The following is a 16,619-nucleotide window of genomic DNA, read 5'->3' as shown; positions in this document are numbered from 1 at the left end:
ATTAGATTCACTCGCTACGCTCGTGAATCTATTATAGAATCTTTCGCTTGCACGGGACTCAAAATAAGCACTCGAAGAAATATCAAACTTTGATCACTTGTTGTACAAATAACTATTAAACATTACATCGTGACGTCACGGTCAATACACCTACTTTTTATATTTCTATCCTATTTATTAAATAAGACTTGCGTTTAAACATAACTGCTATCTATGTTTTTCTAATAATTATCTGGTGCTTTATTTCATGCATGGTGTAAAATAATTTATTTGAAATGCAGTAAAGTACCCTATTTTTCCACTTTTAAATTTATTCTAAGCTAAATAGCATCGTTCGCAGATGTTTCTGCTTGTTAAAAATTAATATTTTGATAATAAAGTTATGTATACAGGAAGAAAACGACCCGTACGACACATATGCGTATGGCGCACCCGGTTGAGAACGCGGCCGGCGGCACGTGCGAGGTGTGCGGGGAGACCTTCACCAGCCGCCGCGGCCTGCGCAGTCACAAGGCGCGCACGCACAACAAGGTATACTATATATACAGGAAGAAAACGACCCGGACGACACGATGGGCGCCTGCAACTTCAGAGGTGCTACATGCGCGGTGCCGATAGTGTCCGACCGAAACATGTTTTTGTCGAAACCAAAGGTTCGGCTTTGGCTCTAGTTTCGGCCGAATCCGAATCTTTTGTAGACTTGATAAAATCGTTAAAAAATGTCGTAATACCGCTTTTATACACATATTAAGAGTGCGTTGGCTGAAATTGAAACTACGGCCGAAACATGTGTTTTTGGCCGAACGAAACCGAATCTTCGGTCGGACACTAGTCCATTTTTAGGGTTCCGTACCCAAAGGGTAAAAAACGGGACCCTATTACTAAGACTTCTCCGTCCGTCCGTCTGTCACCAGGCTGTATCTCATGAACCGCAATAGCTAGACAGTTGAAATGTTCACAAATGATGTATCTCTGTTGCCGCTATAACAACAAATACTAAAAATAAAATAAATATTTAAGGGGAGGTCCCATACAACAAACACGATTTTTTTGCTCTATTTTTTGTTGATGGTCCGGAACCCTCCGTGCGCGAGTCCGACTCGCACTTGTCCGGTTTTTTTCGTTCATCCAATGATCGTATTATTGCAGCAACTGCAGCCGTCGGTGCCGGGTTTGTTCTGCCGGAAGTGCCGCGTGCAGTTCGAGTCCAAGCCGGCCCTGCAACACCACAAACAGCAGCAGGACGGCCAGCGCTGCCACAACGACCACAGGTAACTATAGTGAACCCTCGTGTACGTCAGCTGCCGCTCTGTTGGTGGGTTGAGGAACGACCACAGGTACCCTAGGTCTGCCTACGAGGTCCCGGGTTCGAGTCCAAGCCGGCCCTGCAACACCGCAAGACACAGCAGGACGGCCAGCGGTGCCACAACGACCACAGGTAACTGTAGTGAACCCTCGTGTACGTCAGCTGCCGCTCTGTTGGTGGGTTGAGGAACGACCACAGGTACCCTAGGTCTGCCTACGAGGTCCCGGGTTCGAGTCCGAGCCGGCCCTGCAGCACCACAAGACACAGCAGGACGGCCAGCGCTGCCACAACGACCACAGGTAACTATAGTGAACCCTCGTGTACGTCAGCTGCCGCTCTGTTGGTGGGTTGAGGAACGACCACAGGTACCCTAGGTCTGCCTACGAGGTCCCGGGTTCGAGTCCAAGCCGGCCCTGCAACACCACAAGACACAGCAGGACGGCCAGCGGTGCCACAACGACCACAGGTAACTGTAGTGAACCCTCGTGTACGTCAGCTGCCGCTCTGTTGGTGGGTTGAGGAACGACCACAGGTACCCTAGGTCTGCCTACGAGGTCCCGGGTTCGAGTCCGAGCCGGCCCTGCAGCACCACAAGACACAGCAGGACGGCCAGCGCTGCCACAACGACCACAGGTAACTATAGTGAACCCTCGTGTACGTCAGCTGCCGCTCTGTTGGTGGGTTGAGGAACGACCACAGGTACCCTAGGTCTGCCTACGAGGTCCCGGGTTCGAGTCCAAGCCGGCCCTGCAACACCACAAGACACAGCAGGTCGGCCAGCGGTGCCACAACGACCACAGGTAACTGTAGTGAACCCTCGTGTACGTCAGCTGCCGCTCTGTTGGTGGGTTGAGGAACGACCACAGGTACCCTAGGTCTGCCTACGAGGTCCCGGGTTCGAGTCCGAGCCGGCCCTGCAGCACCACAAGACACAGCAGGACGGCCAGCGCTGCCACAACGACCACAGGTAACTGTAGTGAACCCTCGAGTACGTCAGCTGCCGCTCTGTTGGTGGGTTGAGGAACGACCAGTTTCATTAGTCGATGATAGGGCCCGCATGCGGGGTGCGGGAGATTTATATAACACTAAAGAGAAGAGACGCTTTGCACAAGGATTTGGACCCGCCAGTTGCTATCTCTATTGCTACAACGACCACAGGTATCCTAGGTCTGCCTACGAGGTCCCGGGTTCGAGTCCAAGCCGGCCCTGCAACACCACAAGACACAGCAGGACGGCCAGCACTGCCACAACGACCACAGGTAACTGTAGTGAACCCTCGTGTACGTCAGCTGCCGCTCTGTTGGTGGGTTGAGGAACGACCACAGGTACCCTAGGTCTGCCTACGAGGTCCCGGGTTCGAGTCCAAGCCGGCCCTGCAACACCACAAGACACAGCAGGACGGCCAACGCTGCCACAACGACCACAGGTAACTATAGTGAACCCTCGTGTACGTCAGCTGCCGCTCTGTTGATGGGTTGCGGAACGACCACAGGTACCCTAGGTCTGCCTACGAGGTCCCGGGTTCGAGTCCAAGCCGGCCCTGCAGCACCACAAGACACAGCAGGACGGCCAGCGCTGCCACAACGACCACAGGTAACTATAGTGAACCCTCGTGTACGTCAGCTGCCGCTCTGTTGATGGGTTGCGGAACGACCACAGGTACCCTAGGTCTGCCTACGAGGTCCCGGGTTCGAGTCCAAGCCGGCACTGCAGCACCACAAGACACAGCAGGACGGCCAGCGCTGCCACAACGACCACAGGTAACTGTAGTGAACCCTCATCGACGTCAGCTGCCGCTCTGTTGGTGGGTTGAGGAACGACCAGTTTCATTAGTCGATGATAGGGCCCGCATGCGGGGTGCGGGAGATTTATATAACACTAAAGAGAAGAGACGCTTTGCACAAGGATTTGGACCCGCCAGTTGCTATCTCTATTGCTACAACGACCACAGGTATCCTAGGTCTGCCTACGAGGTCCCGGGTTCGACTCCAAGCCGGCCCTGCAACCAGTGGCGGATTTCCCATAAGGCACAGTAGGCTCGAGCCTAGGGCGGCGAGATATTAGGGGCGGCAAATTGTGACAAAAAATTCGCTGATCGCTGATTGAATTATTTCTTGTTATAACAAGAAATAATTCAAAATTAGGCAACGAATTCTCAAAAAAAGGTACCCATAGAGGGAAATGGTTGGAAGTCTTGGAACACAATTTTGGACTTCGTAACTTTGTTTGAACTAGTTAGGAGGTGAACATATCAAAAGTCCCCGGCCGTAGCCCTTGCTGAGCCGGAGGAAGAGGGGAGAGGAGTTTGAAGGTCCCATTTTTCGGTTTTTCGCTTATATCTCGGAAACTATGCGTTCTAACGACAAACATGATCATTATACAAAATGAAACCTGATTAAATTTGCTACAAGTTTTACTCAGTCAAGTTTTTCGATATCTTGAGGGCCCTCTACACTTGTGCGCAAATCGCGTCGCGAAGCCCCGAACGCGAGTGTGGCGTCGATTTCGCAGTGGCTCTTGAAATATTGCATTAAATTTTCTTCAATAATATTGACGAGGAAAAAGGAACCCGAAAATTTTTAACAGTTTATTACTGATCATATTAAATGACTAAAATGTCCTTTCAACTTCTCTGGAATTCGCTGGAGGCCAAAATAAGGAAAAAAAATGTTATATGAGTGTTTATAGGTGAATTTTGGCAATAAAAAAGATTTTCTTATGTTTCTTTTTAGATTTTTTGAATGTTTTTGTACATAAAAACTAGTGTTATTGGTAAAACTGTCACTTAAAATGAATAAGTATTTGCTTTTTTTCGTAAAACCTATTTTTTTTGCAAAGCGTTACTACTTTCTGACATTTATCAATAAGGATAATATGTAGACTACGTCGCATAGTGGCAACATCGCCACCGTAAATGCATTTTAGATGTTTTGTTTTTTAATTGGTAATAATTTTATTCTGAAACTAGGCGAGTTCCAGAAAAGTTTATAGGACATTTAGTCTTTAAATTAAATATGATCAGCGGCGATATCATGGTCGCATTTTTATCACTTGTCATGTTATGCCTCACTTTCGCACTTACATACTTGTTAGAACGTGACAGGCATGATATCATAAAAAACCGACCATCTTAGCCCTACAGGAATACACTGTTAAAATCTGATAGGTTGTACGTAGTTGTACCGTAAATATTTACATATTATGTATTGAAGGAAATTTAATGCAAAATTACAGAGAGCGGATTTCTCAAAAACTAAACAAAATACCTATCGAAAAACTCGACTGACTCGACTGTATAAAACATGTAGCAAATTTAATTAGCTTTGATTTTGTATAATGAATTTGTCACAAGGACGCATAGTTACTGAGATATAATAAGCAAAAACCCGAAAAATGGGACCTTCAACCAAACCCTCCTACCCCCTCTCAAGGGGACTTTTGATATGTTCACCTCCTAACGAGTCCAAATAGAGTTACTAATAAGTTTAAAATGTGTCCCAAGCATTTCACTCTACACCTTTTCGTCGCCTGACCTAAATGTAGTCAATATGATGGGTGCTGATGCTGAGAAAGGGGCGGCTACAAGGCCTGGAGCCTAGGGCGGCAAAGACTGCAAATCCGCCACTGCCTGCAACACCACAAGACACAGCAGGACGGCCAGCGCTGCCACAACGACCACAGGTACCCTAGGTCTGCCTACGAGGTCCCGGGTTCGAGTCCGAGCCGGCCCTGCAGCACCACAAGACACCGCAGGACGGCCAGCGGTGCCACAACGACCACAGGTAACTATAGTGAACCCTCGTGTACGTCAGCTGCCGCTCTGTTGGTGGGTTGAGGAACGACCACAGGTACCCTAGGTCTGCCTACGAGGTCCCGGGTTCGAGTCCGAGCCGGCCCTGCAGCACCACAAGACACAGCAGGACGGCCAGCACTGCCACAACGACCACAGGTAACTATAGTGAACCCTCGTGTACGTCAGCTGCCGCTCTGTTGGTGTGTTGCGGAACGACCACAGGTACCCTAGGTCTGCCTACGAGGTCCCGGGTTCGAGTCCGAGCCGGCCCTGCAGCACCACAAGACACAGTAGGACGGCCAGCACTGCCACAACGACCACAGGTAACTATAGTGAACCCTCGTGTACGTCAGCTGCCGCTCTGTTGGTGGGTTGAGGAACTATGCCCTGACAGGATCTTAAGGCCCAGGTTCATTTCATTCATTCATCCATAACGCTAAAGAGAAGACACTTTCCACAATGATTTACGTACAGTGACCCACCTGTTGCTCTCTCTATTGCCACAAGGTATCTGTTCGCGATGCAAATAATATCTCATTAACAGCGTCAATGAATGTGTAAGAGCTGAGAGAGGTGCGGGGAGCCGGGGTGCATCTATGCATTTCCGAACAAACCCGAATTGGTTCCGATCTAGACTCCGCGCCGGCCGCACGTCTCTTGCGCTCATTTTTAGGGTACCCGTACCCAAAGGGTAAAAACGGGACCCTATTACTAAGACTCCGCTGTCCGTCCGTCCGTTCGTCCATCTGTCACCAGGCTGTATCTCACGAACCGTGATAGCTAGACAGTTGAAATTTTCACAGATGATGTATTTCTGTTGCCGCTATAACAACAAATACTAAAAACATAATAAAATAAAGATTTAAGTGGGGCTCCCATACAACAAACGTGATTTTTGACCGAAGTTAAGCAACGTCGGGCGGGGTCAGTACTTGGATGGGTGACCATTTTTTTGCTTGTTTTGCTCTATTTTTTGTTGATGGTGCGGAACCCTCCGTGCGCGAGTCCGACTCGCACTTGGCCGGTTTTTTTATGTGTACCTACTTTCCGTTTTAAATTCGAATAATATAGTTTTAACTGGTGTTTTAACTCCCAGCCGTTACAGTATCCTAGGTCTGTCTACCTACGAGGTCCGGGTTCGAGTCCAAGCAGGCCCTGCAGCACCACAAGCTAAATAAATTAATGCGTTAACACATTCAGTGCCAAAAACCCGACTATCGGGTATTTTATGATTTCGTTCCCAGGCCGGACGACCCGATAGTCGGGATCGTGGTACTACAGCTTTATATGACGACATTTTTGTGGCCTGACGCGGATGTCTTGTTTGGCTGGGTGGCAATGAATGTGTTAAACTTCTAAAAAAAATCTACAAACATCATTCGACGCGAGAGCAGGCGTGTCTCACTCCGCGATTTCGTCACTTTGCTACAGGTAGCTAAAAGTACATCCGTTCGGCCCCAATTTTGGGGAAAGCCATAAGCCGCGCGTGGCGCTGTCGCCACCTAGCGGCCATATCTGTGCTGATCGTAACAGACGCGTTTTGTTAGAGAGTGAGTATTCTGTAGCTAAGTACTATTATTTATTTTGTGGCGAGAGGTATAGGTCAAATGGTGTCTCCACACTGCGGGGGTATCATTTGAAAGAGCCTGAGTTGTATATTTCAGTGTGTTTAACCTGTCTCCCTCTGTCGCAGTGCGTGCGAGCAGTGCGGCGCGCTGTACCCGACCGAGGACGAGCTGATACGACACAAGCACGAGGCGCACGGCGTGCAGCTGTTCACCTGCGACGCGGTCAGTCTGTCTCCCTCTTACACCCTTGCTCTCGCTCTACAACCTTCTCGCATTGATGGGATACAGTTAATGCCAACCTTCTAAAACTTCTGGAAATATCTGGTCTGGTAATAAATAAATATTATAGCACAGAATAAGTAATAGTACCACCGTACAGAAAGGACACTTCCTACAAAACCGAAGTTTGACAGCGATTCAGGGTCGAATCATGATATCCCTTTCTAACTTATGGTTGGCTATTTAGGGTTGTCAAAATTCAAGTCATTATCTTATCTGTGGTCGTGCACGCAAAGGGACGTCAAGTGGTGTCAACCCTAATAATTGCTCGGAGCAATGCTGAGCCGAACGGAGCCGAGTTTGCCCGAAGTCAGGAGTGTCTCCCCACTAATTATAGGTCATTTTTGACTAAGCCCCACGGTAAGCTCAAGAAGGCTTGTGTTGTGACAGACAACGATACTCGCCTATATAATATACTAATACTGAAATACATAGAAATAGTGTTGTGAATAACGCTCATTTTGAGGCTTAAAGACTCGAACCCTTAAGACTCTCGAGGCTTAACGCCTCAAAGGCGGCAAAGACGATTTTTACATCCATACGCGTAAAATAAATAAATACAATTCTCAAATATAGTCGAGTCTTCTAGACTTACGAGTCTTGAGGGCTCGAGTCTTTAAACCTACAAATAAGCGTTATACACAACACTGCATAGAAAACACCTATGACTCAAGTATAAATATTTGTGTTGATCACACAAATAAATGCCCTTACCGGGATTCGAACCCAGAGTAGACCATCGGCTTCACAGGCAGGGACACTACCCACTAGGCCAGACCTGTCGTCAATAAAGGTTGTAATGGTTGTATTTGGTTACAGTGCTCCAAATCGTTCCTATCCAAGGTGTCCCTCTCGGTGCACATAGACCGGGTGCACCTGCACATCAAGCCGGTGCGGCCGAACCGGCCCAAGCCGGCCGGCGAGCGCCGCGGCTCCAAGCCCAAGCCGAAGCAGAAGTTCAAGCTGGACAACATGTGCGAGATCTGCGGCAAGGCTTACTCGGTGAGTGGTCAACCAACCCCACAGAATAAGTAATAGTATTATCATACAGAACGGACACGCACCGCCCCGCCCCGACTCGGATTACCTCGCCCCGCGACAGGCCGCGACATGAATGTGTGCGTAAGTCGCTCTACTGAGATTCCGTCAGAAACTCAATGACGCGTGTACAGACGTGCCGCGCACACATATAAACGCAAATCATTTTTGATGTATGGCGTGTCCGCCCTGTGACCAACCCCGTCATCGGCCTGTCAGTTAAACGCAAAAGGTGACAGTTCCGAACAAATGCCCTTCAATCCTGCAGTTTATTAGAAATAAGAAGAAAAAAAACCGGCCAGGTGCGAGTCGGACTCGCGTTCCAAGGGTTCCGTACATTAAGTCCGACTCACGCTTGACTGCACATTTCTAATAGGTTTTCCTGTCATCTATAGGTAAAGAACTATTTGTGTATTTTTTCAAAATTTTAAACAGTAGTTTCGGACGTAAAGGGGGGGAGGGGGTATGGTCGGACAGACAGACAGACATACGCACGAGTGATCCTATAAGGGTTCCTTTTGAGATACGGAACCCTAAAAAACGAACTATGCCTAGGCCCGTCCTTAGATATATATCAATGGTGGAAGCCTGTACCCAGCAGTGTGGGTTATATAGGCTGAATTATAATTATTGTTGGCAGTGCCTGGCGCTGCTGAAGACACACCAGATGCGTCACACGGGCGACCGGCCCTTCAAGTGCACCGAGTGCCCAAAGGGGTTCGTCACCGCCACGCTGCTCCGGGTATGTTCATTACATACCAGTTATACACAGAATAAGTAATGGCAGACTAGTAAAAAATAAACTGCCAATGCCAACCCTCATAGAGTCGCACCAAGAAAAGTCTGCAGCAGATTTGATAGCCCACGCAGTGTGTTATTTATACGTCATAATTTCATAGAAGTTTGACGTTTAAAATGACATTTGCACTGCGTGGGCTATCAAAATCGCTGCAGACTTTTCACGGTCTGACTCTATAACGCCTCGAGAATTGACAATGTTGTAAATAGATGACAATAAATATTTTTTCTCAAAAATGGACGGCAAAGTCGACGTTGCTGGTTAAAGGCCGAACATATCATGTACACTCAATAACATCTACTGTACCATATGTTCTCGTGAATAAACTTTCATTTCAAAAAATAGGTCGCGAAGTGCGTAGTTTATGGTCATTCAAAAAATTAAAAACATTTCAGTCTCGATTTCGGGACTGCAATGTTGCATACAAATTCCATTATTTAACGAGTTCCAAACTTTTTAAAACTGGCATATCAAATGAAGGCATAGGTCCATTAAACAGCCAAACAGATGATCGGCACTTATTATTATAATGTTGGTACCGCGACTATTTAGGTGTCTCAAATACGTTGGCGTATTTTCAGCAGAAAAATACACTTCTTTTTTTTTTTAAAGGCGGCAAGCAAATCTTTTTAATGGTTTTACTTTTTTCTGTGAAAATTAGAACGTTGCTTCTGTAAAACATTTCTATTTCTTGCACCATTTTTGAGAAAAGCACTATATATGACTCGGCTGGAAGGCTACTTGCTGGCTTCGGATTCAATTAAACGGACTCCCAAGGTCGTCCGTTTAAAACGAATCCTCAGCCTGCAAGTAGCTACTTTCGAGCCTCGACAATAATGTACTATTTTCAAATTTAAGTTATTAAATATTACGCATTTTGCTTTCCCGAACAATGTACTAATGATGTGCGCAGGAGCACCGCGACATCGTGCACGCGCGACTGCGCAAGTACCGCTGCCCGGAGTGCCCCAAGACGTTCCTGCACCAGTCCTCCGTGTACGTGCATCGAGCAGTAAGTTCAGAGAAATACAAACCTAGTCCCCATTTTACTCTAGAGTCTAGACAAAGAGAATAGAGATGATGACACATGTTGAATTTTATAACAAAATCTAGTAAAATAGATAGCAAACGAGCAATTTATCACAATAATGTGGATATTAAAATAATATTATGGAAATGTTACAAAAATACAGGACCTGAAAGTTACAAAATTTAAGTTTTTTCTTTTTTAACTTCCAAAAACGATAAAAGTAAGGGTACCATTCGATTCCTTACATTTCATCCAAAAAAATATTGTATGGCAACTATATACATAAACGCAATATTTCACCGACAAAAACGCAATTTTCTTGTTTTGTCCATACAAGATGGGCTCTCAGAGACCTTGACGTCACGTTCATTTATCGTTTTGTTAAGGGCGTTTCGCGAGTGAAGTGCGACTGTCGGCTTTTGACTACAATTTCTGACTTTTGTGTTACTTTAATGCAATGGGTCCCATATAGACATTTGATCCTGAAAACAAACCCGATCGATTGATACCATAAATGAAAATTTGTCATGTAGCCTATTAAGGAGACATACGAGTGCTCACTCCATCAGTTTTGTTACCAAAACGACTATTATTTTCGTAGTCTACATCTAGCGTCAAGTAGCGGAACTATTTGTACGGGTCAAATCTTGCAAGTTAAATTTGACCCACTTCCCAATCTCCAATGAAGCTGAAAATTTGCATACATATGTAAGTCGGGCGACAATGCAATATTATGGTACCATCGAGCTGATCTGATGATGGAGACAAGAGGTGGCCATAGGAATTCTGTGATAAAACAAGGCAAACTAATTGTTTGTGGTTTTTAGAATTGTCTTGATAGATATTAGTTGCACGTGGAAAGAAAAGTACAGTCAGCGATAAAAGCTTGTACCAAAAATGATAATAATAATAATTTGAGCCTATATACGTCCCACTGCTGGGCACAGGCCTCTCATGCGCGAGACGGCTTGGGCTATAGTCCCCACGCTAGTTCAATGCGGATTGGGGACTTCACATACACCTTTGAATTTCTTCACAGATGTATGCAGGTTTCCTCACGATGTTTTCCTTCACCGAAAAGCTAGTGGTAAATATCAAATGATATTTCGTACATAAGTTCCGAAAAACTCATTGGTCGGACGATCCACTCGGCCACCACCGCTAAAATAGTTATTTTCGATACAAGTGCGAAAAAGAGGAAATTCGAAACGAGTGGCGATAAATTAAAACACGACCGAAGGGAGTGTTTTAAATCGACACGAGTTGCGAATTACCTATTCGCACGTGTATCGAACAACGTTTTACAGTACATATGGCCCTTTAAACTTTTGACATCGCACGAAAAGTGCTATTTTACCCACTAGTGCGTGAAAATAGGGCCATATGTATAACCTAACCTAACCTAAATAATATTTTTGACAAAAACTATTTCCGTCGTCAGATCCACACGGGGGAGAAAGCGTACGAGTGCAGTTTCTGTGGCAAGGCGTTCACGCAGGCGGGCACGCTGCACACGCACGTCAAGTTCGTGCACATGAAGGTCAAACCGCCGCCGAGGAAAAGGAACAAACACTTGATGGACGCCTAACACACATTTGTATTGCAGATATCGCAACTATATGGTTTGTTTCTTTATATGGTATGAAGCGCTGGTGGCCTAGCGGTAAGAGCGTGCGACTTGCAATCCGGAGGTCGCGGGTTCGAACCCCGGCTCGTACCAATGAGTTTTTCGGAACTTATGTACGAAATATCATTTGATATTTACCAGTCGCTTTTCGGTGGAGGAAAACATCGTGAGGAAACCGGACTAATACCAATACGGGCCTAGTTTACCCTCTGGGTTGGAAGGTCAGATGGCAGTTGCTTTCGTAAAAACACTAGTGCCCACGCCAATTACTGGGATTAGTTGCCAAGCGGACCCCAGACTCCCATGAGCAGTGCCAAAATGCCGGGACAACGCGAGGAAGAAGAAGAGATGGTTTGTTTATTTTTGTAATAAGGCATTTTCCGTGTACACAGTTGAAAAGTGTTTATGCATCAACGGCCGGTTAGCAATCGTTACAAAACTGGCGGTCAATGTCAAATCCCATACATTTTGTCAGGAATGTAACGGTTAGACTTTACTGAAACACGACTTAAGTCGAGCTTCGCAGTGCAAGTTAAAGTGAAATTGCCCAAATAGCGTCAGGGGGCGAAACTGTCCCTTTCGGGCATTCTTGGCACCGTTCGGCTCAGCATTGCTCCGACTTGACCACCCTTTTGTCAACCACATAAGATAATGCCTTGAATTTTGTCAACCCTATATAGCCGAAAGGGGCAGCATGGTTCGTCCCTGAATCGCTGTCAAACTACGGATTTGTAGGAAGTTTATTTTCTGTACGGTAGTAAAGTCTATTTTTTTATTCCGTAGACTGAAATGACAGTTAATTGTATGAACATGAAATGTCATTTCATACTATTAACTGTCATTTCAGTCTACCGAATAAAAAAATAGACTTTAGTATTACTTGTTCTGTGATAGCGTCCGCTGGCTGGCGCGGTTGCACAGAGCGGGTTAACGAAAAATAGTATGAGAGCGGTTTCGCACTACGTCCGATCCGAACCCGTGAAAATATGGGTCTAAAAAACTCGGACCGAATTCGGATATTCGCTAAAGCTTTGGATTCCTCCGAAAACGGAGCCGTAATATGACGGCCGCTATATAGCGTTGAATGACGTCACTAGAACGTTGTCTATGTAAACAAGATGGCGCGGTTTCCTAGACGGCGTTACGTTACGTTGATTGTCAACGTAACGTAAGATGACGGCCGTCATGACGGTGTCGATAGTTTCGTGAACGTTTTATTAGATAGCGGTGACGCCATTTTGAATAAATGACACGAGATTTGAATAAATGATTCCGTACTACGATTATTTTCCTCTTCTGATGATATTTCATCCTCCAAGTAAATTATAGACGATCAAGCAAATCTTGTCAGTAGGAAAAGGCGCGAAATTCAAATGTTCTATGGGACGTTATCCCTTCGCGACTACATTTTTCAAATTTGCCGCTTTGACTTTGGTGGCTGACGGTGTGTTATGACGCCGTGGTACTTTCCACATGTCGTCACCGTAAAGACGGCCGTCTTTTGCGGCCGCTATATGACGGCCGTCATATTACGGCACCGTTTTCGGAGAAATCCAAAGCTTTACGCACTAGTCCTATCCGAACCCGTGAAAATATGGGTCGTACGCAGCTCGGCTTTAACACGGGCACAGTGCGCGAGCGTTCATACAAATAATACTAAGGCTACTTCGGTCCGTCAAGCATCTTCACCGGAATGGAGATTCTAGAATGACGGAAAGAAATCGGACGACGGAGATAGGATGTAGTGCGTAACTTACCATAGAAATAGTTCTACGGCTACAACGGACCATATTTTCACGGGTTCGGATCTGATTCGGATCGGACGTAGTGCGAAACCGCCCTGAGCGTTGCTAACTGGCGCGGACGCGTGCGATAGATTTTAAGTACAATGGCACAGAATAAATAATAGTACTAAGTACAGAAGACTCACTCTCTAACAAAACGCGTCTGTTACGATCAGCACAGATATGGCCGCTAGGTGGCGACAGCGCCACGCGCGGCTTATGGCTTTCCCCAAAATTGGGCCGAACGGATGTACTTTTAGCTACCTGTAGCAAAGCGACGAAATCGCGGAGTGAGCCACGCCTGACAATGGCGCCCGCGGCAGCTAACGGACGCCCGAATATGTACAAATTACTAACACACTGCATATGTCGCAACAATATGTTTTTTTTCTTCACTTCATAAAGTATAAGTCTAAGCTTGAACAGAAAGTGAAAGTGTCATTATAAATGTTATATTTTCATAGAAATATGACGCTAATAATGCCAGGTAGAGTTCGTTTAATTCATTTTTTAATGGAACGACACAAGTTGAATGTCACGGTACTTTTTATGTTAGTATAAAGTACATATTTTAATATATTATGTACATACCTAAACATTTAAATTGTTGAAATAAATAATTAATATATATATGGTCAAGCAACCTTTTCAGTAGAAAAAACCTGTAGGCGCGAAGGGATATCGTCAAGATTTGGTTGACCAGCTTTAGTTAGTTTTTTAGCATTAGAAAGAAGGCAAACGATCTTGACATGTCTTTTTATTTAAAAATATTGAAAAACGCTTTAAAAAATTAGTTATATTACTTATAAGATCGTATATTGAGTATCGTGAGTTCACTGACGTCCTTTTGAATAGCTTCTCTAGCTCTCGACCTGGCGTCATTCCCATGACGAACTTATCCAGAAGTGTATCTTAAGCAGCCATTTATGAACTAATATATTTTCAAGAATGACGGTGGACGCAGCCACCGTTTGCATGCACTTACAACTACCCTTTTACATACATAACATGTGGCTAAGTAATCATTTTCAACCTTATCACAATCCAAGCTCAAATTGTAAAAAACTGATTGAGTAGTTTTAAATTTCCGCAATAAAATACCCAAATACCTAATTCAATGGGTTTCGCCGGTCGAAGCATTTTACAAATGGTATCAGCGTAGGTTTTACTGTGTCCTAGCAATACTTAGGACTCGATTCGGATTTTGTAATAGACATCTATTAGATATCTTTTAGACATCGCCAAGATACGATAACGATATGTTTAAGATCTAAGCTGTCAAATTTGACATTTCCGCGATTCTGGAGATACTCTTGAACGATTTCCACAAGATATTACTTAGAGATCTAATTCACATCTAATAGATATCTAACACGATCTATTGTAAAAGTGACAATTGGTTGCCCGAATTGCGCTGCAAAAGAGAACTAGTTGAAATCTAAACTATAACGTATCTAGAATGGATCTAGTACGTGTCGTCTATTGTGAATATCTTGAAGTTCGAATACGGCAGTTAGTGTCAAATGCTTGTTTTTTAGGGTTCCGTACCCAAAGGGTAAAAACGGGACCCTATTACTAAGACTCCGCTGTCCGTCCGTCCGTCTGTCACCAGGCTGTATCTCACGAACCGTGATAGCTAGACAGTTGAAATTTTCACAGATGATGTATTTCTGTTGCCGCTATGAAAACAAATACTAAAAACAGAATAAAATAAAGATTTAAGTGGGGCTCCCATACAACCAACGTGATTTTTGACCGAAGTTAAGCAACGTCGGGCGGGGTCAGTACTTGGATGGGTGACCGTTTTTTTGCTTGTTTTGCTCTATTTTTTGTTGATGGTGCGGAACCCTCCGTGCGCGAGTCCGACTCGCACTTGGCCGGTTTTTAATAAAAAGACGTCATATTCGCTTACCTTCTTTCTAATACTAAAAAAACGAACTATAGTTCAATTAATTTACTTATTCGTAAAATCTGACTTACATATATTGTAATTATTGTATTTTTTTATTATAATGTTTTAGTTTTATTTTAATGGTTTTTTTTTAATCTGATAACTACGTAATATTTATAAACTTTTTTTAAGTAGGGAGAGTAAAATATAAGCATATATTGTACACAATAAACATGAGGTACTACAGCATACTTGTTTTAATATAAACATTTATTTCATAAGAAAATCAGGGTTATTCCCACTAGTTACCACCAAGTTGTTACCAGTGGTAACTACTGGGAATTTTTTTCCCACCTTTTACCACTGGTAACTACTGGGAAAAATTATTCCCAGTAGTTACCACCAACTCGGTAACTACTGGGAATAAAAATTCCCAGTAGTTACCACCAAAATTTTGTTAGAGTTAAATACTAATAAAACAGTATAAAATAGTATAGTATAAATATACAGTGATTTTGAATTACCGAATAAAATCACTTAAAAATAATCTAAATGGATTATTAAATTTATCCTAGCATATATTATAGTTTTTGTACTAGTATCGGTTAAACTGTTTCAATATTTTTTCGTCCCTTTTAAGGCAGTTTACTAAAACACTAATCGACTTAATAATGATTTATTAAATCACACTATATTTATTTTTTATTTTTTTATACTGTTTTTATTGGTATTTAACTCTAACAAAATTTTGGTGGTAACTACTGGGTATAAAAATTCCCACTAGTTACCACCAAACCGAGTTGGTGGTAACTACTGGGAATTATTTTTCCCAGTAGTTACCAGTGGTAAAAAGTGGGGAAAAAATTCCCAGTAGTTACCACTGGTAAGAACTTGGTGGTAACCAGGGGGAATAACCCGAAAATCATAAGTACAGATGTAGTGCATAATTCTGCCCTGCTTATCATAAGTGCAGTACTTGCATAAAAACATCGTTTAAATAAAGAACTTAATCAAATAGAACATTGAAGTAACAGTTTTTCGATCAGGTCACGTGTCCGTCTTACGGTCACGTGACACCTGTTACGAGTTTAACATTTTTTCCCCATCACAAAAAGTGCACAGCGCCGCTAAAGAAGTGTTCACTTCAAAAAAAAAACAACATGGCTTTTGTCCTGTGTTTCCTTCTTAGATGAACTCGCAACTTCTTTTTGTACTGCTAGTATAGTAATACTGGCCACACTAGAGAGGGCTCGCTCCGGGTGTCCTTAAATGTTATTGCAAATGATATTTGCGAGAACTGTAAAGATTTCACCAGTATGTTTCCTCACATGAAGCTCCAAGTAGAATAACTACACTGGTCACATTTGTAAGGGTTTCCACCAGTGTGTTTCCTTACATGAACTTGCAAAACACGTTTATAGATAGTAGCGTAAATACACTCGCCACATTTGTAAGGCTTTTCACCAGTGTTTCCTTACATGAAGTTGCAAATCACCTTTATGGG

The 16,619-nt window shown here is 44.1% G+C and overlaps 1 protein-coding gene across 2 annotated transcripts in view; it reads left to right on the top strand.

Annotated features, from left to right (window-relative positions):
- Positions 1–11,408, top strand: part of LOC134660129 (zinc finger protein ZFP2-like) — a 38,069-nt gene extending 26,661 nt beyond the window's left edge. For both annotated transcript variants that reach the window (XM_063515839.1, XM_063515838.1), the window contains 7 exons: positions 393–531; positions 1,150–1,271; positions 6,793–6,889; positions 7,766–7,948; positions 8,625–8,726; positions 9,697–9,795; positions 11,255–11,408. In XM_063515839.1, the coding sequence (XP_063371909.1) occupies positions 393–531; positions 1,150–1,271; positions 6,793–6,889; positions 7,766–7,948; positions 8,625–8,726; positions 9,697–9,795; positions 11,255–11,401 (889 nt within the window). In that variant the 3' untranslated portion in view covers positions 11,402–11,408. The remainder of the gene's footprint in view (positions 1–392; positions 532–1,149; positions 1,272–6,792; positions 6,890–7,765; positions 7,949–8,624; positions 8,727–9,696; positions 9,796–11,254) is intronic.
- Positions 11,409–16,619: the final 5,211 nt, after the last annotated feature.

This window comes from Cydia amplana, chromosome 26 (assembly GCF_948474715.1).
Source record: "Cydia amplana chromosome 26, ilCydAmpl1.1, whole genome shotgun sequence".
In the NCBI taxonomy this organism is placed as follows: Eukaryota; Metazoa; Arthropoda; class Insecta; order Lepidoptera; family Tortricidae; genus Cydia; species Cydia amplana.
Note: the sequence above shows the minus strand (reverse complement) of the source record. Positions and strands in the feature narration are given on the sequence as shown.